The sequence below is a fragment of the Fusarium poae genome, chromosome 2 (genome assembly GCF_019609905.1).
Source record: "Fusarium poae strain DAOMC 252244 chromosome 2, whole genome shotgun sequence".
In the NCBI taxonomy this organism is placed as follows: domain Eukaryota; kingdom Fungi; phylum Ascomycota; class Sordariomycetes; order Hypocreales; family Nectriaceae; genus Fusarium; species Fusarium poae.
The window spans coordinates 2,482,258-2,503,244 of record NC_058400.1 but is presented as its reverse complement, the minus strand read 5'-3'; the positions used below and the strand labels follow the sequence as shown (position 1 = coordinate 2,503,244).

The following is a 20,987-nucleotide window of genomic DNA, read 5'->3' as shown; positions in this document are numbered from 1 at the left end:
GTAAAATGCTGAATGGGCAAGTAGGCAAGATCTACACTCTTGGCAAACGACCAACTAACTTTCTTCCTGCTCGTTCATTGACCAATTAACCCCTCAAATAAACATTCAAGTCAGTCCCAGCATCGAGAAATCCGGATATGGCATTTTCGATAGATCGTATCCGTAGTTTATCAGTACATGGCTGAAGTTATCAGGTTCTTGAGTCTTATCTCAGAATTCCAATCAACTACCTAGGTACTATGACAGCTTAGCCCTCATGTAAGCTACTGAGGCAAGTGAAGATCTCCACTGCTAGTACTACTCCCATCGGTCTCAGCTCATGGCCCTGAGCTAATTTACCAGTCGGATCATCCCTCTTCTGCCTGGATTAACAACTTTATTAGTACGCAGGTCATTGAAACGACTCTCAGTGTTCAAGTTGAGCCTTTTTGATGCATCGTAGCGCAACCAATTCAATGGCCCAGGTTCGCACCGGCTAATAATTTTAGGGAGGAGGCCGACGCACGACGATCAAACCCCTTCCTATGTTTCGTCGGGGACTGACCGATGAATGGAGACGGACTATTGTTGGCTGACTCACGTCGTCGTGTTGTATGCATATGTACCTCAGCTTTCGCTCCGTTACACACAACGAACGACCTAGTTAGATAGCAACCAACGAGCCAACCAAACCGTCCATCCAGGCTGTTGGGCCTGGGATGCGTTCACAGATCTCACTTGACGGGCCCCTGCATCAGCACTACTACATGTGTTTGCCCAAATTCCGTACTTGTACAGACCATAGTTATATCCCTAGCATCGCATCGTTCTGGAAGGCTTCGCTGGCTTCACATGTTACAGAATATCTGCGGCTACATGCACATGTGTGGGCAAGCAAATTTCTTTGTCTTGGATTTGCCGCAAACGCCTCTCATATGCAGATAAGCGACGGAGATGCCGGTGACATGTCGTGTTAATGGGACTCTTCATGTCTGTGGCGTCGTTATGACTTATTAGCCGGACCAGCATGGGTTTCGCCTCTCGCGGATTTATCTACCTTTTGAGTGCCTCTTGTGGGTTTAAGAGGTGTCGGTTGATGTTTTCCTCTGTGGTATCGAGAACTCTCACTTACACCAGCCCCTGCCAAGTGCCTGGACCTATTGCAACGGCTGCAGAAAAGAACAGGAAGAAAAGCAAAAGGCAACCCCAATTTTAGCTGCAGAATCAATATCTGTGCTTGTCCTGTACTTGGCTGGCTGTCTGTGCCACCCAAAGGCCCCTGCTCCTGCTGCAACGGCGCCCGCCTCTTTGATGCGGGCAGTTGGAGGCTTCAGCCAACCCAGACAATTCACTAACAACAAAGAACGAGATCCCGAGGCTCCATCTATCCGCTGATGCCGGTGCCTCTTCAACGGCGGTGTTACAGTACTCTTAAACATCATCTCAGTCGCGAGGCTGTCAGTCGAGTATGTACCTCCCTCCAGGATATGTAACTCCCGGTGGTTAGGCGTTCGTCTAATCCCCCCTTACCCCTGTTTCCCACCCGTGTCAGATGCCGATCCTCCTTTTTTGTACTTGACGCCGCAGCCGTTTCCTTTAACCATGATTGCATATTCGTATCGCATCCCGGAGATGGAGTAACCTCAAAAAAGATTTGCGGGCGGTGTACATCGTCTTCTTCACTCTCGTCCTGTAACTCACCAACTCACTGGGCTGCATAATGTCAGCTGAAGATGATACTCGCTTACTTTTGATACAGATCCACGGCCGCGTTGTCAAGCCGAGCTGAACAAGGATGATCCTTTCTACATATACTATGTATGTATGCAGTCGTGATTTGCTGTTGATCATCACTCATGAATCTGTCGTCACACCGAATAGGCAAGCATGTTCTAATCTTCCGTCTACATTCGGATTCAACAGGAGAGGGGAAAAGGAAGTAAAATGAAATGTTCTAGAACACGAACTACCCGTTGTTAGTGCCTTTCGGACGATGCCGCTGCCCGACCAACATCAAACACGCAATACTTTCGCATGTACGGATACATTGCTATCAATAAGGAATCGCTTCTCCGGTTCAACACACTCTCTCTTCAAAGTTTCTTCGCCGAAATCCGTGCTAGTCATATCTTGCATTCAACACAGCAAAATGGTTGATAGGCGGTCGGGCGACTCATTGTCAAAGCCGCCTTTGCCGTGGCTTTGATGCTCTTCTCATGACTGTTCGGCTTCTAAGTCTAGTATCCATGCAAGATGCGGCTGTTTTCATCATAATCGTACGTTCAAGCAGTCTAGAGTTTCTGGAGCATTCAGCCAAGATCGAGTACGTGAGTCGGGCAGGTGTACTACCTCTTGGACTATCGATAGATAGAAACAACTGCGAATCAAATCCGTGGGACTTGATACGTATCTAGATAGATATCTCAGAAACCAGCTTGTTCTGGATAACATCAATGTTGATTTTGATCCAACGGGATTTCCCTACTACCTAGTTGTTAGTTTCGCCGTGGTGACCATAAATCAATGTGCAATCGTCCGTGATCCTCAATGTCTCCAACAACCTCTGGAGGTGGTTCGGTATTATCTAACTCAACTCACGAGTAGTTGTCTAGCACTGGTTTGCCACCAATAGTCTTATACTTCTAATAACCACCATCCATAAAATAAGTGAAACGGTATCTTATATTTTCCTTTGTAGATTATTCTGGGCACGTAAATGTAGAGGGTCTAGGGTAGTCTGCCCTGCAAAATAATGACGATTATGATCGCAGATGATGACGTAGGTCAAATACCATCACTTCAGCTTGAGGAGCCAGACAGCTTCAACCTTGCTGATTGCACAATCCAATTGCCTCGACAGTCGTCTCAATTACAAGAAAGGACATTCATCACTTCAATTGCCTCGCAAATCACTCCTCCAATTTCCTATACTCGGTCGCCATCATGTCTCTCTTCCGCAGCATCATGCGCACAAGCGTAACCACCATCCGCCCTCTTCACACGACAGCACGCAGGCAAATGGCCTATAAGCACGATCAGGACCGCGAGTCGCTCCAACCTACAGCAAACGAAAACACAAAGTCTGGAACTGACGAGCAAATGGTGTCTGAACATGCCGATGTTGCCTTTGACCCCAACACGACGCGGCCCGAGGAGGCGGCTGAGAAGACGAGGAAGAAGACCAAATCCAAAGGTCCCAAGGGAGAGGATGCCTTGCATGCGAGTGGGGCAAACCAGGAGATCAGCAAGCCTATGGGTGATGAGAAGACCATCAATACCAAGGGCGCTGGCGAGGAAATCTCGAAGGGAGGATCCAGTGGAAGTGGAAGTGCCCCAAAGAAGGGTGATCTGCCTAAGTCCAAGTAAGAGGAAGGGACGGTAATGAGAAGCTTGTCACCGGTGTGGATTGCACATTATATTCATCATGTTCTCGCCTAGGCAGAAGCAGAACAACCACTTGCATAATTGGAAACACAACTGAATCAATGATGAGTTCTTCAAATCGTGAGAATTGAGTTGACATAATGCCAGATGCTTTACTGAATGGCTTGGCTTGTATTAGGCAGTTACCGGTTGAGAGCTAGCGGATTCTAATCAGTGGCTATAATGATCAATACGCACGCCCCTTGTTAGTTGATTTAAAACGTCCGACTACTCTTTCACTCATTCCATTGGAAGTTAAGAGCTGTTGTCTGGCTATGTTGAAATGCCGGAAGCACCGGAGCGTCTCCGCCAACAGCTCCGACTTAACCGGCCCCACACATCCGGGTATTGTTCCACGCTACTAACGTTCCAAACAGCATCTTCTTGTTTGCTTGAAGCTCTTATGAATAGTGTCAACCAACTTGGACAAAAATCCACGAATGTTTAGGATTACATACTGTGAGCCTTGGGTACGACTGCAATTCGTGAAGTTCACTGATCAGTTGGACCACGTCGTTACATATTGAAGTTTTATACTTGTTTCGTACCCTGCTGTTGCTTTTTGCCAAGGGAAGAAGTTATTATCGGGGATATCTCTCTGGCCAGCCACTGTTTGTGCAATATAGACTACAATAATGCCCATCAGCATGGAGCGGAAATTAAATTGTTGTTTCCGTACGAGTCTTTAAGTCGTCGTTGGAATGTTCATGATGGGGTAGATATTAGAAATAGCGTTTCTCGTATGAAGAAACATAGCCTGATGGTTTTCGCAGGTTGAACACAAAGCCCTTGCACAACAGCAAGGCCAACATTGCGATATACATCCTTGTATGTCCGAGTTCATCATCTCTCATATTCACCATCTCCCGTGAAAGTCAAACCCACTATGGCTCAGACTCCAAACGCCAGACTATGCACAATGCTAACGACACGCTGCTCTTCACGCATACATCATATCGCCGTCCTCCTCTTCTTCTTCATCCTGTCCAACGGGAACCTCCTTCTTCTTCACCAGGTCATGACGACATATAGGACATGTTCCCTTACTTCGCAGCCAAGGTCCAACACACTCGAGGTCAAATTGGTGGCTGCCCGGGCACGGAAGCTTAACAACAAGGCAGTATTCGTCTTCTAGGTAAGGAATCTTGCAGATAGCACAGTCGTCATCCTGCTTGAGAGTTTTGCGATTCACGCGATCGAGTGAGTCGAGAAATTCTTGCGAAACGCCTGCCAGTCGAGTCGGAGGATCGTTAATGTCGCCCTCGAGATTAACGATGAGAGACTGAAGAAATTCGCGGTTATCGTCTGTCGGGGCGGTCATTTGAAGCTGGTGCAACTGTTCCTGGAGAAGGCGGAAGAGAGCGGCTGTGTCTACGGGAGTGGGCGTTGCGTGAGGGTTGTGGTGAGGAGTCTGGGCGCCTGAGGGCTCGGCGATCTGATCAAGGAGGGAGAAGAAGGAGGCCATATCTACACGACGGCCTGAGCGACGACCCTCGGCGAATTTGACATTGTGTTCGACTGTTGGGAAGAACAAGATTAGCTACTAACTGAGTGTAGGGATGGAGGGGTTTAGTGGGGATACCTTCGTACTGGGTAGCCATTGTGGGCGGTCGCGGTGATATTTGGGGTGGTGATGTTTGACGAAGAATCGCTTCCAGAGGTATATAAAATTCGGTCAAAGGAACATTTGAGTGGATAATTAGTAGGCGACGAACCGTTGGTAGATGTGGTGGTGTGGTGGTGTGAGATGCAGGCAGAGAAACGATGTCGCAAGTCAAAGTCGTTGTATCTATGTGGGGTAACTAAATACCTACCTACTACTTACCAATTTGGACCCCTGTTACCCTGCAGCTGAGCCACGATTGTGCAGGCAGGTACAATTGATTAGGTGCTGATTGCTTGTTACAATAATATATGCTGACAGCTTCACTTGTTTTACTCACTATCTGATAGGCCATGATTTGTAGATTTGATAACAGACCGATTAAGTTTCTGGAATACGTTGATGTTTTTGTTGGACAATTGTTATTGCCGGACCTCTCTACAGAATGTGGCTGGTTCCTTATCGCTCGGGCCATGGCGTCACCTAACGTCCGAACAGACGATGATCCTCGGGCATTACTGGAACTTTCATGATTGTGAAATTTTCATCTTCACAAGCACTTCTTATGTTCCGATACCCCAAACACTTCATCACAAACTATTGTCCTGGCCAAATTATTCACACGCAATGTCTTCCTCAGCTGCCATCATTGGCTCTACCGGCCTCGTCGGCTCAAACATTCTCTCAACCCTTCTTGATTCTGACATCTACAACCCTCTTCACACCATCACTCGACGTGCTCCCAAGGCAACTTCCTCATTGCTCAACGCGATAGTCGACAGCGACACCACCAAGTGGGCAAACCTCCTCACCGGCCTCACACCTAAACCCTCTATTGTCTACTCTGCTCTTGGCACCACCCGTGCTGCGGCAGGAGGAATTCAGAACCAATGGAAGATTGACCACGATCTGAACATTGAACTGGCAAAGGCCTCGAAGGCCGCAGGTGTGTCGACCTTTGTCTTCATCTCAAGCGCGGGCACGCGCTCGTTCTTGGGAGCCTCTTCACCCTACGGAAAGATGAAGAATGGGGTTGAAGACGCAATCGCGGAGATGGAATTTGAGCAGGCCATTATTCTCAAGCCAGGTATGATCATGGGCCAGCGAGAGACAAGCCGCCTTGCGGAGGGCATAGCTCAGAGTGCAATTAATGGTCTCGGAAGTCTCAGTTCCGGGTTCAGAGACACCATTGGCCAAGACGCCGATGTCATTGCCAAAGCGGCCATAAGAGCTGCGCAGTTGGCGAAGGAGGGAAAGGCACCGAGCAAGTACTGGATTCTCAATGCAAGCGATATCATCAAGCTGGGCAGGACTGAGTGGCCAGGCAATCAGACCGCAGCTATAGAGACCAAGACGGAGACTACTGCATAGAAGACATGGACAGGGAATGTGACGGCGTTGCAGTGTCTTATTTGGTTCTTGTTGAAAATGAAATATAACCTGAGTGGCTGTGACAGAAGACTTAAAGGGGATGAACTACATTTACTTGACTTAATATTACATGGAAGGGAGGAGCCGCTGTCGTACAATATGCACGAGTGTCTGTTATGGGACAGATGATAGGTGTCGGTTGAGAGATTACCTTCATGATTAAGGGGGAAAATATGATGGCAATGATGAGAATGATACAGTTCTGTTTCTAAAGCCATCTCTCACTTTCTAGCGTTGTCTTACACTACTTACTAATCCCAACTGTTCCGTCGCTCAGATATCAATGGCTTGTAACTTTCGAGTCTATCACGTACAATCTATTGAAGTTTCAGATATTTGTATGCCATATTGGAAACCTAGATTGTAGGTAAGTAAATACCTTCTAAAGTAAGCAACGACGACGTTATTCCTCCGACCTTCGCACTTCGGTGTCGACTCCCCGCCGTGCCCCACCATTCATCGGATTGGATCTCATCATCAACTCAACTCCACCCCCACCCCCACCTCCACTGATTACACTCTGATAATTAATTGCCATCAGTTTTCTTACTTACTCACTCACTCACTCATCCAAAGACTCACCTTTTCTCATTACATACCAGTCGAGACTTAGGTATAGTTGGTCTTATTGACAGAACAGACCCTCCTGGTTTCACAGTACTCATTCTTATTCTTCTTAGTCGACTGAATATTAACAACCACTAAGTAATACTACTTCTGTGACTCTATCGTCTATCATGTCTTCTCGGCCTTCAATCGTCGGCCCGGACGCCGGCCCCGAGGCCCCTTATCCTCTTCACATGGAAGGCAAGGTCATTTCTGGTTTCGGTCGCGGTTCTAAAGAGGTAAAGCGAAGCTATTTTCTAATCTACTTACCTTCTTATTTCATCTTACTAAACCTCTCACAGCTTGGCATCCCTACCGCCAACCTTCCCGTCGACGAAGCTCTGACCCCCTGGATCTCAAACATGGCTTCAGGTGTCTACTTTGGCTATGCATCTCTCGCACTTCCCTCTGAGCACCCCGATGCTCCTTCATCAGCGCCATCCAATGCTGCTCCACAAAACGGCGCAGAGGACGCTCTTCTCTCAGCCGAAGCTCCCGCTAACCCCCCATTCCACATCTTCCCTATGGTTATGTCTATTGGTTACAATCCCTTCTACAAGAACGAGGTCCGTAGTGCCGAGGTTCACGTGCTACACAAGTTCACTGCAGACTTTTACGATGTGCCCATGCGCCTGCTCATTCTCGGCTTTATCCGCGAGGAGAAGGACTATAAGAGTCTGGAGGCTCTTATTGAGGATATCAACTTTGATTGCGAAGTTGCAAAGAACAGTCTTGCTCGCGAGGCATGGGCCCCTGAGAAGGGCCGTGTCATCAGTGGCAAGGATGTAGGGGGTAATCTGGATGTCCAGTGGTTAGTTCGTGATGCTTAGAGACAGCGGGATAAATCAGGGTAAAGAAAAGTGACTGGGAGTTAGGGATAGAACAGCAGCATAGAAGATATACTTCGATTTCACGTATTTGTTATTTGATGCTTTATATCTTTTAAGTACTGCCTGGGTATCATGTGAAACCCCATTTTCCCTAAACAGCCATGGAATAGCACCATGGCTGGTCTTCTATCAAAAACATGTACTCCAATATTTTCCTCCTATTTCATCCATACTACAGCCCCTCCCCCCAAGGGCTTAAAAGTGGTCTCGCGTTTGTCAAAAGACATCCAACAAGAAAGGGGGAATCAACGTATTTCAAATCCACTGGAAGTCATGGCCGACTAAACAGCTAGTTGCTGAGGCCCTTGGTCTGGTAGATATCGCGGCAAGAACTGTCATGGAAAATTAGCTCACAGCTGGTATCAGCAGCCACGTTGCAACTCACATTCATAATAATCATCATGGGAATGTCGAAAACATCTCGCTTGATGGTCCAGCAGTAGGTGCACTCGACTTTGCCATCTCTCTCAATCCTTGAAATACCGTGCTCGCTATCAATGCGTGTAACTCGGCTGCTGAGAATACCCGGTTGGATGTCTTTTGGGACACCATGTTCTGGCTTGATGTCCAGACTTTGAGATGATCGGTACTTATTGAGTCTGCAGCTTCTCTGTACCTTACCGCGGCTGTCTTCAAAAGCCAGTTCGGCAAAATCTTGGTAGAACTCGACAACGCTGTCATCATCCAGGAGCTCACCCAAAAACACAGGCTGAGGGCGCCCGCTGCTGTTGTCAAGTGTGACCTTCTGAGGACGAGGTGTGGGCATATCTCCCTGCGTATTGTTGTCTGGTGTACTAGACCCATTGGTCGAGCGGCCGCTATAAGTATTGATGTTGAGGTTTGGCTCTTTCCCAAGCAGCACCTCCTTTGTCCATCCCGTCAAGGCGATAAACTCTTTGTTGACAGCAGCTACTTCGCCCGACCTTCGACACACGATCGTTGGGGCACAGCAATGCTGTAAGAAGTCATCGTACTCGACTAATGTTCTCTGAAAGCATTTCTCCATGAAGATTAGATCCTGTCGAGTCAAGTCTTTAGTACAAGATATGAATGACGGCCGAATCTCTCCAAGTGCCTTGGCAATTCTTAATAGCTTGTTGGCAGGCAGGCGGTTTCGTAAGACAGCTACCATGTTGTGGAACCCGGTGGTATAAGGATAGGGCTCCTTAACGCTTTCGTAGATAGCGGCAGAATCCCTTTGTCGCTTGCCGAGATACGACTTCGGAGCTGCTTTGGCAGTTTTCGGTCTGTGTCGCTGCGCGCCAGGAACCGTAGGGATACCAGCGAAATTGTGGTTTGGTGAGCCTTCCATGCCCGCGACTGAATGAGGACTGGCTGTAGCATCTGTACTTGGGCTGGCAAGACTTGTAGGCCCAGCCGCAATGGCATAGGCATGGGGCAACCCGTGTTGGAGGTTCCCCTGTGCATACATAGACTGATTATTCTGGTCCATGCCCGAGAAGTCGGCCCCTAACATGGGATGTTCGAAGCCATTTGCGTTTCCATTTGTCCCAAATAGAGCCGCATAGTTGGCCTCAGTTGTCGGAGTTTGTGACATTGAGTTCTCCCGTGGTGGTGTCTCGGCCCCAAGGGCCATCTTATTGAGGATTCCGAATTCCCAGCCTGCATACTGACTACCAAAATTGAGACCCTCAAGGTCAAAGTTGTATAGGGCAGGGTTACTAGGATCGAACAAGGCATTAAAGTCCATATTTCCGGTGGGTAATATGTTGTTGTTCATTGGCGGGTGCGCATTGGCAATTGGAGGTTGGAAAGCTGTTGGCGAAGCTTGAGGATTGAAGGGCAGGCCATCGATGCCTACAGGAGTTTGCGCGCCTGTTGAATACACCGGTAAAGTCGTTGTAGCTGCTTGAGAAAAAAATCCACTCCCAGTCGCAGACAAACTATCTGACTGGCTGGCATTCGAATTTTGACGTTGTGCGTTGGGACGTGGAGGCGTAGGATTGGTATTAGGGTTGTAGTTGGGGCCAAGAACAGGTCGAAGAGCTTCTGGAGGAGCATCATGAAGGTATTTAGCCTTCTTTCGAACGCCATCCTGGCATGCATCGGCGAGACCTCGCTTGATGCATCTCTGACATGGTCTCTCATCTCCTGGAAAGATGTCAGTTTGAAACCTTCTTCTTGACCTTCAAGCACGACGATCTCAACCATGACTCTTTTCACAGAAATGGGTTATGAGAAGTACGCAAACAGCCACTGGTAACTGAAGGACTAATGCAAGGGCCAAACTTCACAATGGGAAATGACAGTTCGCGTTGTAATGACTGGCGCATGCCAGCAAATTGCCAGCACGGCCGCCGCAAGGGGACTTACCACAAGTCAGATGGGCCCTTTGGCAGGCAAAACAAGCCCTACGAGCCTTTTTTCTTCTTGGACGCAAAGGATCCTTTGGGTCGTACTTCTTCTTGACCTCAGTATTGCTCTGGTCTGCCATCTTTTCGTCGTCGTCTTTGATAAAAGTTTCTGTCTCGTCCTCGTTCTCAGACATAACATCCGAGACCTCAGCACCATTCTCCTCCATCTCGTGCGGCATGGTGTCTTAGTTTTTATATACAAGGCCTGGAGACCGGCACAAGGTAATGCGACGGCTGGAATATCCTCCTCTCAGCTTAGTCAAGCCCGAGACTTTGTTTAGGTTGCTGTACACGAAGCGGCCCGGGAATGCAGCTTCCGAATCCTAGAAACTTTTTTTTTGTTTCTCACTGTCTCTTCGTACCCCTTTCAGGCACCTTTGCGGAACCACACTTGTACAAGCCTCGCTGGCACAACCAAGCAGGGACAGGTACGTCGCCGAATGAAATTCGCGATGCGTATTATTCACAGACAGTAGCCCCCACGGTGGCGTGGTAACGCGCAACAGAACCCCTTCTCCCGATCTCTTAACCGTTCACTTATGCGAGTAGCGAAGATGGTGTATGAAAGTTTAGGAAAAGCCTAAGCTGTACGGTACAGATCCGGTAGGACTATGGCGTTGGGCGCAAACGAGGCCAGAGGGCTGTATGCAGCCGTGTCTGGAGTGTTAAGCCCTGGGGTAATAGCGAGACCGAAAGTGATCGGTCGAGCTCGTATACTGGATGGGGTGTACTCAAGTAAAACCAATAAAGCACACAGATATGATACGCAAAGAGGCGTTCTCGTGCGACGTATAAGCAATCAATAATACTGCAAGTCGCAGGGGGATCGTGAGGCTGCGAGTTTTGTCACTGAGGAAGGCGGAGAATGTGACCCGTGGTAGAGATGTGATTCGAGGGTCGGTAGTAGAATCGATGATCATTCAACGCAGGCGAGTCGTAGGTAGCAGTAGAGGCGACTGAGGCGACACGGAAAGAGGAAAGAGCGACAGCTACAGGTACGATATGACCAGGGTGCGGTTGCGGAGGACGATGACGAAGAGGAAAGAATAGGATGCAGCTACCCGCGGCCCCATGAGGAACGGCTGGACCCAGTGGTATAGCTGGACAGGTAGGTAGCCAATCTAATGAGCAAAGCGCACAGCAGCAACAGCAATAGAACGCACAGCGTCGGCGACGGTCGAAGTAGAAGCAGGCTGTGGTGACAGTGTAGTGGAAAGTAGAAGTAGCGTTGTCGTGCAAAGATGAGGCATGCGAGCCAGGCTAGACGAAGCGGAGGGAAGCGCGGCGCGGAGAAATCGGATCGCGATAGTCGGCAGCTAGAGAAATTGATCAAATTGGCCAAGCAAGACGGTGGGTAGGAGGGTAAGTCGAACGAGGCAATTCGCAGACCAACTCGTCAGCAGTAACTGATCCAATTCAAGATCAGCGAGAAAAGAGTCCAACAGAGGTCAAAGGTCAGACGACAGTGGTTGGCTCCAGTGAGTGTTGTAGTGTGGGTTTTTTTTGGTGGTGGTTGGTGAAATGGATTTAGATTTAGTGGGCGCCACAGAGCAGGCAGGGCAATTGAATATATCTTTCCATATAATCCCGCGGGTACGGATACAGTCCCATTGATAAACTGGTAAAGATTGATGAATCCTTCCATGGAAATCAATCGCGTGCTAGAGACCCCAGAAGTACCTGATGTAGGTAGGTATGGTATGTACTAAGGTAGTAGGTACGGTACAACCAACAAAGTGGATACCTAGGTATAGAGTGAGAAAGTGGATAGCATTAGAGGGATGAATATGGATGGATACAAATAGAAATACCTGGGACAGACAGATACTTTGTTCATCTTTCTTCAATCGCTTACTAGGTAGGTAGGAAGTAACTATGGCACTGATGAATAACCAAGGCAGGCTATCATGTATCATTGCGCATGTGCCAATGTAAAAAAACCGAGGTGTTGATGCTACATAGAATCTTGTAAACAAGGAACATGACACTTGACAGGCCAGGCGGATGATTCAATAACCGCATTGTCCAGGTAATTTTACATGGTCAGAGTGGGTAACAGTTTCCTAGGACCTGTTTCCAAGTCCTGAATTTGCAAATGCTTGAATTAATACAACCTTAGAAGGCATGGGGATCAGCGGCAGTCAATTTGCTAGATGGATATCATCGTAAACAATGCCTTCAACACACTGATAATCATGAAAGATTTTGACTCGAGTTGTTTCGGGTGGATTTGATAGACTAATAATGCTGACAATGGCTGATATTTTGTTGTTTGTTTATGCCTCAGCAAGCCGAACCTAATGGATAGGCACTAAGACATGGACGTTACCTCCTAGTTTACGGGCCAGCTACCGACCTCTATGAATCCATTCCCATCCGCTAAAATAGAACCCCAATCATGGTCAAACTTCTGATTGCGGGGTTCACTATTACTGTAATATAGTGGAGAGTGTAACCCGCCCTGGGGAAACTCGAGGCTGTCCATTGGTCCGACGATGGCTTCTATTTGTAACTTGAAGCCCGTCGCAAATTAAGATCAGATTTTTTCGCGACTTGACTCTGTCATAGTTTCGGATACGAAGCCAGGGTGGTCATTGCCTTGGGTTATCCTGACTCAATTTTTGACTTGGCGGTCAAGAAGGACAAATAAACAACTAATTCTCCTTGAACAGCAATAGTCTTGATCCGGCTCCAGCTAAGAGAGATCCCGCTGAGCCGCTAGGGCAACTCCATTGATCCATTTTGTCACTAATTTCCCAACCACCCTTGGTTGTTAACTTATTAGTTTGTGCAGGGTGCTTAGCCTATGATGACAAGGAGATTCTAACCAAGACGTCTCATGTCAAAGTTTTTGGATCTGGTTAAAGTGGTATTCGTACCTCACCAGACAAGGATCTGTATCTGTATGTCCGTCTATCTGTATCTATCTATATGTTACCATACAACTGCAGAGTTGGACCGGTGTTGGACAACTTGGGCTTCCTAATAGTGCAGGACAACAATTTGTATCTTGCTGGTACTTCAATTTACCATCCCTATTCAATAGGGACACAAAATACATGCTTAGATTTGATACTAACTTAATTTTAGAAAGCTCTAAAACCGTGATCATTTCCTACTAGAGGAGGCTAGCTGATGAGAAAGAAAAAATATAAAAGAAAAAGATACATGAAAGAACAAACCCCTGCCCTGGCGACTGTCACCGACAGGCCGGTGTGGGACGGCCGGTGTGGGACGGCCGGTGTGGGACGGCCGGTGTGGGACGGCCGGTGTGGGACGGCCGGTGTGCAGCATCAAAGCAAGGTACCCGAAACAGCAAAAGGCCCCATGCAAGTAGCTGAAAATTCTAAACCATGTATTTTTCGTCTTGATTGTCATTTGATAAACTACTCTGATACCTTGGTATGCTTTACAATCAACGTCTGCCATTCCAAGATATCCGCCCATCCGGAGTGTTTTGCTTATGCCGAGTCCGGATGCCGGAGGTCAAGGTGGGGCAGAAGCGGAAGGCCGCCGAGGTCTGTCTTGTGCATGATGAATCTTTTGTCTGATTATGTTTCTCGCAACTTTTGATCTCAGTTATCTATCACGGCGAGTACCACCGTACTTGGAACCATGTATCTTTGATATCAAGGGTGCTTGATTGGATCATAGATTCCCTAGGGTCTTGGAACTGTCGTTAACCGACGCCTGACCTCGGCGACCGAGAGTTATTATGACATGTCCAGGGTCTATCTTGCACATGCCAAGACATGGAGTTGCAACATTTGGTTAGAAAACAAATGACCGCGCAGACGTAGTTGCAAATACAACACCAGTTGAACCGATTTGCTGGGCGACCATTGTCTCGAATACCTTGCTTGGCAAGCTAGAGCCGGAACCGCTACTCTTTCTCTCTTTTCTTTTTCCTGCGGCTGCGGCTTGCATTGCGTGATAGCCAGGCCACGGACAGCTGAGTTGACTGCACCTTGCACCTTGCTTTTTATAACGGGTAGAAGCAGGTAGGCGTTCATCTGGTTGGAGGATATAACAATGCGTAGTATGATCCATGCCGCTGGCCGAAAACCTAGAGTCGAGGCTGCGATAGCCGAGCATCAGGGGACTTGCAGATTGTAGGTATATTTCGTAGGACCTTAGAGGCCCAGACAAATACCCTTGTCCGTCTTGACTGTGTTCTTCACACCAAAACTGTGGTTGGCTCATCTCGCACCTCAGTTGGCGGATGAATTGTAAACTATGCAGGCTGTTGTCAAGCTGAAAGAACATCGAGCTTGTATGTACCTAGTTGAAACAGCTGACACTGTTACAAGCATGTAACCTTGTCGACAGTTTGCAAGGGGCTGCTCGTATGACTTGACTTTTTCAGGTAAGAAATCGCTAAGCACTTGGATACTATCAAATCATCTTCTTATACTTGTTGGCTGCCAATGTCCTTGAATCAAGTACTATGTAATGTCATGCATGTCTATCAACATATAACTGCATCCCCGCATTTGCCCCAGCGGGTCAAGCAGATCTTGGCTGAAGATCGGCCTCACTTCTCCATAGGCTAAGCTAAATCTTGTTCGATTCATTAGTTGATTTGAACAATAGTGAATGACTTTGCAGCCTGAGAGCCAACTCCCTCTGGCTCCACGCACGATATCTCCTGTAGACCGGCATTTTTTGTACAACCGGTGATCAACTATCAACCCACTCAGTGAACTACTCTTAACGCCTCTCAATGACTAGTATTCCTTTTTTTCTTTTTCTCTCGGTGTATCCCGCGGTCGTACATACATCTCATTAATGCAGTAGTCTCTCAGCGCAGGTACGTTTAGTGCCGTCTCTAATGGCGCAGAAATATGAACGAAACTATCATTTACAGCTCTAGCAAACCCTCAAGAAGTAGCAAAGCGGCTGTTAGCCCTGATCCGCTTGCCATAGCGAAAGAAGAGATATGGGAAGGGTATCATGACAACTGTTGGGAATGCCAATAGTGTGGAAGCCCAGTGATTATTGAGTTTTTTGTACATCTGGTTGCCAAACAGGGGAAATGCAGCTGTACACACAAAAGTCAGCAGTATGTTTGTACCTATAACAATATCATGCATTTTCAGTTCAAGGTAGCTAACTAGTAGCTCAAATAAACGGCAGCATGAAACAGCGGCAGGGGATGAGATATCAGTCACTTACCAGCAAAGGCACAGCGTACAAAGGCATTGGCAGCTAATGCACTTGCAGCGTACTGCGGATACGCATCCACCTATCCCATCAAGATCAGCACAAGGAATCGCATTACAGTCCTGTCATGACCCCAGCAACGAGAGTAGAGTACTCGTGCGAAGAGCAGTGTAACGTGCGGTGAGCCTGTCACAGCCTCTGTACAACCGGACAATGCAAAAAGGCTTCGATTGAACTTACAAGAAACGTAAAGACTCCGCCAAACACAAGAAGTATTCTATATCAGGACCAAACGGTTAGCTGCAGTTCCTCGAGACACAAGCTCATGAGATACGAGATCCAAAAGGCATGACCAAGCGGTTACTAAGACCAAAAACTCTTGTTTGGCTTTTCTTGTGCGAGCGTGATTCCGTTGGTTTGGTTCCTGTCTCAGTCACCGTATTAAGACAATTACACAACTTGGGTAGGACGATCCAAAGCCTAGTGCTCCCCGAGGCACGCCTACTTGAGGCCTGCCAATTGTTCGGTTTTATAGAGTGATGGAATGATGATATGGCTTAACTTACCCAGCTCCAAATATGGCTGATCCAATACGTTAATGGGCACAATCCAGTGTATCCATGGGTAGCAAGACCAACCAAACATGAAGATACCAGCGGGCACAATGAGAGCCCCCAAGATCGCCCGTGGGAGTCTGAACTCGGGCTGGCTGCTGCCCTGAACACCTGTTTCTGTACTTACCTTGCGGATGAGATTACTCCTGATGCGGTGCCACACAGGGTCGAGTCCTACGGCGCCCATCATGCCCACAAGGATGCCCAGAAAGGATAGGCCGACTTGCCAGAGGTTAAAGTCGTAAACCTTGTCAAAAACAAGTGGGAAGGTTCCGAAGAAGAGGTAAAGAATGCCGAGGAGTATGGCTGTAAAGATGCACAGGTTGAGACACATTGGCTCGAAGACGAGAAGCTGAAAGGGGCGTAGAAGAGATTGTCCGATTGCGCTGATGGCTGACTTCTCCATCCTTTCTGTAGGACCCTTCCATCTGTCATCACTTGTGTCTTTCCGAACATGTCTTGCTTTATTCATTAGTACGATGGGATCTAAAACAGTCCAAGGTCAGTTGATACTAGCTAGCCGCTATATTGATTTAGTCAAGAACTTACGATATGTCTTAGGGACGAAAAGTATAATGGCCACCCATAAAGTGCCCGCCCATATTAACAGTGTCCAATGCGTCCACCTCCAGTCAATATTATGATTGATAAAGCCTCCAATCAAGGGCCCAATCGAAGGTCCTAGACTACAAAGGTTGCAATAGAGAACATCAGCATAGGCGCTTGTATTTCATTGGCAGTGAATAGATCTCCGACAGTACCACCAGATACAGCAAGAAATGCGCTGCCTGAGAAGCCGTCGAGAAACCGACTCACGATGACAGTCTCAATGTTTTGGGCCACAGCCTGAGGAATGATCCAGACCAAGTACATAGACCATGAGACGATATAAGTAGGTCTTCGACCATAAAATTCACTCATGGGTCTCAGGAACATGGGCTCAAGGCCAATTCCTAGGACAAAGGCTGAAAGACCTAGGATGGATATCTCCCGCGAGCTGCCAAATTCAGCCTCCATCTGCTCGTAGGTCGATGTGTAGATGGAACTTACAGCAGTTCTATTCCCATATTAGTGGGTTTCCATTGTAAAAAGACACTGAGGTGTTGAAGAATTAACTTACACGCATAGACTTGCAGACGAAACAATAAAGATAATCAACCACTTCCTCATCTTGACAAACTTACGCGGACACCAAGGATCACTGTCCCCATTTTCCCAGTTAACCTCGAAAGGGTCCTTCTCTGGCGCATTTTCATCATCCCCATCATCATTGTCAGGCTCATGGTAAGGGTTGCAGCTGTAGCCATTCTGGGACTGACAGCGAGAGAGGTTGACGGATGCTCTGGGGTGAGCTCTCATGACTTCTGTCATTCCTGAGCGAACGGGTAGGACTGGCTCGGACCTCAGAGTTCCTTCGTCTATTGACGTTTTTTCGATATCGCGATCCATTGTCACCGATAGTATTCTGAGTGATGATGACAGTAGCTTCTCAAGTCTAACTTGTACCAATGTATGATCCGAGTGTGCATTCGCTTTTTTTTCAACATACTCTGCCAATAGCCAAGTTCATCAACCACAAAGGCCCTCAATACCTTTATATACATACTCAAATGACTCTTGTATGGTACGTTGCAGCTTATTCTTCACCACCAGGAGCACGGCACTTGCTTAGAAAACATTACATACAACACCTCAATTACATGCGACTCGAGCCATTTCATAATTGCTGACAAACAGCGAAGCGTTTCTCACACAATAATGGACAAGCGACCACCGTGGCTTGCTTATCAAAAGGAGTGCGTCGTATAGCGTATCTACAAAGTTTACGAAGATCTTTGAGATTTGTATAAGCTTCACGACTTTGTCTTTGCTTGCGCGAGGACACTTCTTTAGGAGCCGATGAGAGGCAAGATATGGGATTCGAATTGTTGTTCTATTAACTTTGCCACTTATTCGGTGTAATGTAGTATTGGTAATGGTGTCAGGCTACTGGTTCACAGTGAGATACGGCAAGCTGACGTCCACTTCTCGAGATGAATAGATAACAAACCAGTCGTCTGTTTGTTCTTTCTCTCCTTTGTCATGTCTCTTTCCAACCTAGAGAGATAGAGAGCAACAAAGAGCCAAGAGGCGACATAATAAGAGAACAATAATTGTTATTTCCCCGCATTTCAAAACTTGAGTTATTATCAAGGCAGATGTACCTTATACAAAGACAAACACATTGAGTATGCTTATCATTCTGTAGTACTTACTTGCGGGGACTGCATGGAAGTGTATCGCGCTAACATTCATCATCTTCATGATATCGAATAAGACTCTCTTGACTACCCTGCAAGTCCCGGTTATTTTTCACATGCCTGTTCATTAATGTCCGAATAAACAAGAACCTGTTAGTTCTAGTTGACGAATCACCGTCGAGGTATCATCCATGGTACAGAAACATAGCTCACCCTTTGTATCTCGACCAATTGCCTGCCTATTCACTTGGATTCTTCCTCAAAATTTGATAGGAGGACCAAGACGACATGCGTGAATGGCGTCATTTAGTTCCATCTGTGATATGCATTTCCACTGCGGGCGTTGGTAGGGTCGTAATTCGTAACACAATCCATCAGTCACAGCTCGGTCAGCAGGAAAAAGGTCACAGAGCACCTGTTTTGAGTGTCTTGGTTTATTATAGGGTAGGCAGGTCCCTTAGTGCTGCAGCTTTCCTAGTTAACGAGAACAGATGCAATTAAAGAGTCATGAGTGTGGGCGTCGCGTCGCATCAAACAGTCAAGAGTTGTCAAGACAGTCACCAGCCCCAAAAGGACACCATGGTTCGAAACAACTCGCTTCTACCATGAGCTCTAGTCGCAACTTAGAGACGCACTTCCAGGGAATAAGGCGCCGCAGCTGCACTGCCCGGCCCTGTAAAATAAGACAGGGCAATGGCTACCTATGCAGCCCTGCAACTGCATGAGATAATTCTCGCAACGGACGCACTCATGATGCGCCCGCGACAGGATGGGGATTAAACTGGGTGACCTGAATCTTATTTTATTGGATTCTCCCAAGGTCAGTACCTATTTCCTTGTGATAAGGAACTTGCGTCTGCGCAAATCGAGTTGATGCCATGATGCACAAGTTTCTTGTCTTGGTGGTGTAAAGAATACCACAAGTACTAAAAGAAACTCAACACAACTGACAGACAAAATATCACCCAAGAATACAAAAGGAGCAGAGGGGGCAGAACACTCATAACACCACTCGATTCAGTAGTAATTCCGTCAATTGACCCAGTTGGCCAAGAGTTCTCGGCTGATCATAACCGCCAACGTTTGCATTTCAACACCACCATAACAAAATAACAATTCAACATAAACATGGCGGTTTCTTTTTGACAACCCCCATTTTCTCTGACGAAAACCTATTATTATCATTGTTGTATTTCTATCCCTACTAGTTCAAAATGTACAGCACAGTACAGGCTCTCCACTGGCGTACTATTCTTCAACGCTTACCTCGGATCACTGCTTTGGGCTGCGCCGAGTTGCAATCGTTTATGTTCATTGATTCAATCCACCAATTGATTCGCATCCAGAGACACGCCCAAACGTCACCTCGGAATCTCTTCGACGCGGGGGGTAAGAGGCGAGGGGAAGCAAGAAGAGGCGCGGGACTCTTTGGTTGATTGAGCTTTTGTTTATAAAAGGGGCATGTTTTCTCCTCAATTCTGTTGAGATTATAACTTTCAATCCAACACAACTCTTTAGATTACCTTGATTTCAACACATACACAATCAATCAACTCCTATTCAACTATCCCTTACATAACACACTTCCCTAAACACCTCCCAACTACCCCCATCCCCACTCAACATCATGTCTTCCCAAACCACTGCTCAATACTTCCCCAAGATCTACTCCCTCACCTCTGTTGATCATGCTCGCTCTGTCTACGATGAGTGGGCAAAGACCTACAATGAGGAGATCACAGGCAAGGGCCAAGACTATGTCGGCCCTGCCATTGCCGCTGCCCATGTTCCCCAAGCCTTAGGAACTCCCACCATCAACCCAGACGTCGAGATCCTTGACGCTGGCTGTGGTACTGGCCTCGTCGGCATCTTCCTCGCTCGTCTGGGCGCAAAAAAGCTCGACGGTGTCGACCTAAGCCCCGGAATGCTTGAAGAGGCTCGTACCACAGGAGCATACCGCAACCTGGACGTGACAGATTTGTCTCGCCCCTTGTCTGCAAAGAATGACTCCTATGATGTCGTGACGTGTGTTGGCACTCTGACGCAGTCTCACGTTGGTCCCGAGGCTATCAGTGAATTCGTGCGTGTCGTGAGGCCCGGAGGCTACATCGTGGCCACTGTCATCCGTGAGATCTGGCAGACTGGAGGCTACGAGAACCACGTGAAGGCCCTTGCCGAGCAAAACAAGGTCAAGGTTCTGTCCGCTGAGATCCAGGACTACCGAAGGGGAGCCGGAGCTCAGGCTTACTACCTCGTCTTGCAAGTGTCTGCTTGAGTGACTCGCTTGAAGTGTCCCTGATGGTGATTCTGATGGTGACTGATGATGATCATGACGATGATGATTATGCTACGTGTGGTTGGCCTCGATTTCTTTTACGTCTATCGACAAAACAGAAACAGCACTGGAAACCTCCACCTTTTACACCTGGTTCTATTGGAGAGGAATATATCGGCACTGTCACGAGAGGCTGCCTCTGATTAAAGAGACAATTCTTTGGCAAACTAACCGCCATAATGATTATTCTGTGAACCACGACTGAGAGTGTTTGTGATATTGATTTCGTTTTTAACACATGGCCCTCGACATGAGTTGTCTTAATTGAATCTCATAGTACCTATAGTTACATTCCTTTGCCGACGCATGCAAGATGAATAAAAACAAA

General features: G+C 47.4%; 8 protein-coding genes across 8 annotated transcripts; 4 read left to right on the top strand and 4 right to left on the bottom strand.

The window, feature by feature from the left end:
- Window positions 1-2,922: 2,922 nt before the first annotated feature.
- FPOAC1_004753 (uncharacterized protein) lies at window positions 2,923-3,345 on the top strand (the record flags this gene model as incomplete). Its single annotated transcript, XM_044849292.1, has 1 exon — window positions 2,923-3,345. One exon carries the CDS (start codon window positions 2,923-2,925, stop codon window positions 3,343-3,345), a length of 423 nt encoding a protein of 140 aa, XP_044708002.1.
- A 997-nt stretch (window positions 3,346-4,342) lies between these two features.
- FPOAC1_004752 (uncharacterized protein) lies at window positions 4,343-5,003 on the bottom strand (the record flags this gene model as incomplete). The annotated part of the gene is made up of 2 exons (XM_044849291.1): window positions 4,343-4,920; window positions 4,985-5,003. 2 exons carry the CDS (start codon window positions 5,001-5,003, stop codon window positions 4,343-4,345), a joined length of 597 nt encoding a protein of 198 aa, XP_044708001.1.
- A 629-nt stretch (window positions 5,004-5,632) lies between these two features.
- On the top strand, window positions 5,633-6,376 carry FPOAC1_004751 (uncharacterized protein; the record flags this gene model as incomplete). Its single annotated transcript, XM_044849290.1, has 1 exon — window positions 5,633-6,376. One exon carries the CDS (start codon window positions 5,633-5,635, stop codon window positions 6,374-6,376), a length of 744 nt encoding a protein of 247 aa, XP_044708000.1.
- Window positions 6,377-7,173: 797 nt separating this feature from the next.
- Window positions 7,174-7,872, top strand: FMN1 (riboflavin kinase; the record flags this gene model as incomplete). Its single annotated transcript, XM_044849289.1, has 2 exons — window positions 7,174-7,281; window positions 7,345-7,872. The coding sequence occupies 2 exons, from the start codon at window positions 7,174-7,176 to the stop codon at window positions 7,870-7,872; spliced, it is 636 nt and encodes a 211-aa protein (XP_044707999.1).
- Window positions 7,873-8,213: 341 nt separating this feature from the next.
- On the bottom strand, window positions 8,214-10,486 carry FPOAC1_004749 (uncharacterized protein; the record flags this gene model as incomplete). The annotated part of the gene is made up of 3 exons (XM_044849288.1): window positions 8,214-8,264; window positions 8,318-10,044; window positions 10,267-10,486. 3 exons carry the CDS (start codon window positions 10,484-10,486, stop codon window positions 8,214-8,216), a joined length of 1,998 nt encoding a protein of 665 aa, XP_044707998.1.
- Window positions 10,487-15,971: 5,485 nt separating this feature from the next.
- Window positions 15,972-16,490, bottom strand: FPOAC1_004748 (uncharacterized protein; the record flags this gene model as incomplete). Its single annotated transcript, XM_044849287.1, has 1 exon — window positions 15,972-16,490. One exon carries the CDS (start codon window positions 16,488-16,490, stop codon window positions 15,972-15,974), a length of 519 nt encoding a protein of 172 aa, XP_044707997.1.
- A 275-nt stretch (window positions 16,491-16,765) lies between these two features.
- Window positions 16,766-17,533, bottom strand: FPOAC1_004747 (uncharacterized protein; the record flags this gene model as incomplete). The annotated part of the gene is made up of 2 exons (XM_044849286.1): window positions 16,766-17,141; window positions 17,205-17,533. 2 exons carry the CDS (start codon window positions 17,531-17,533, stop codon window positions 16,766-16,768), a joined length of 705 nt encoding a protein of 234 aa, XP_044707996.1.
- Window positions 17,534-19,951: 2,418 nt separating this feature from the next.
- FPOAC1_004746 (uncharacterized protein) lies at window positions 19,952-20,599 on the top strand (the record flags this gene model as incomplete). The annotated part of the gene is made up of 1 exon (XM_044849285.1): window positions 19,952-20,599. One exon carries the CDS (start codon window positions 19,952-19,954, stop codon window positions 20,597-20,599), a length of 648 nt encoding a protein of 215 aa, XP_044707995.1.
- Window positions 20,600-20,987: the final 388 nt, after the last annotated feature.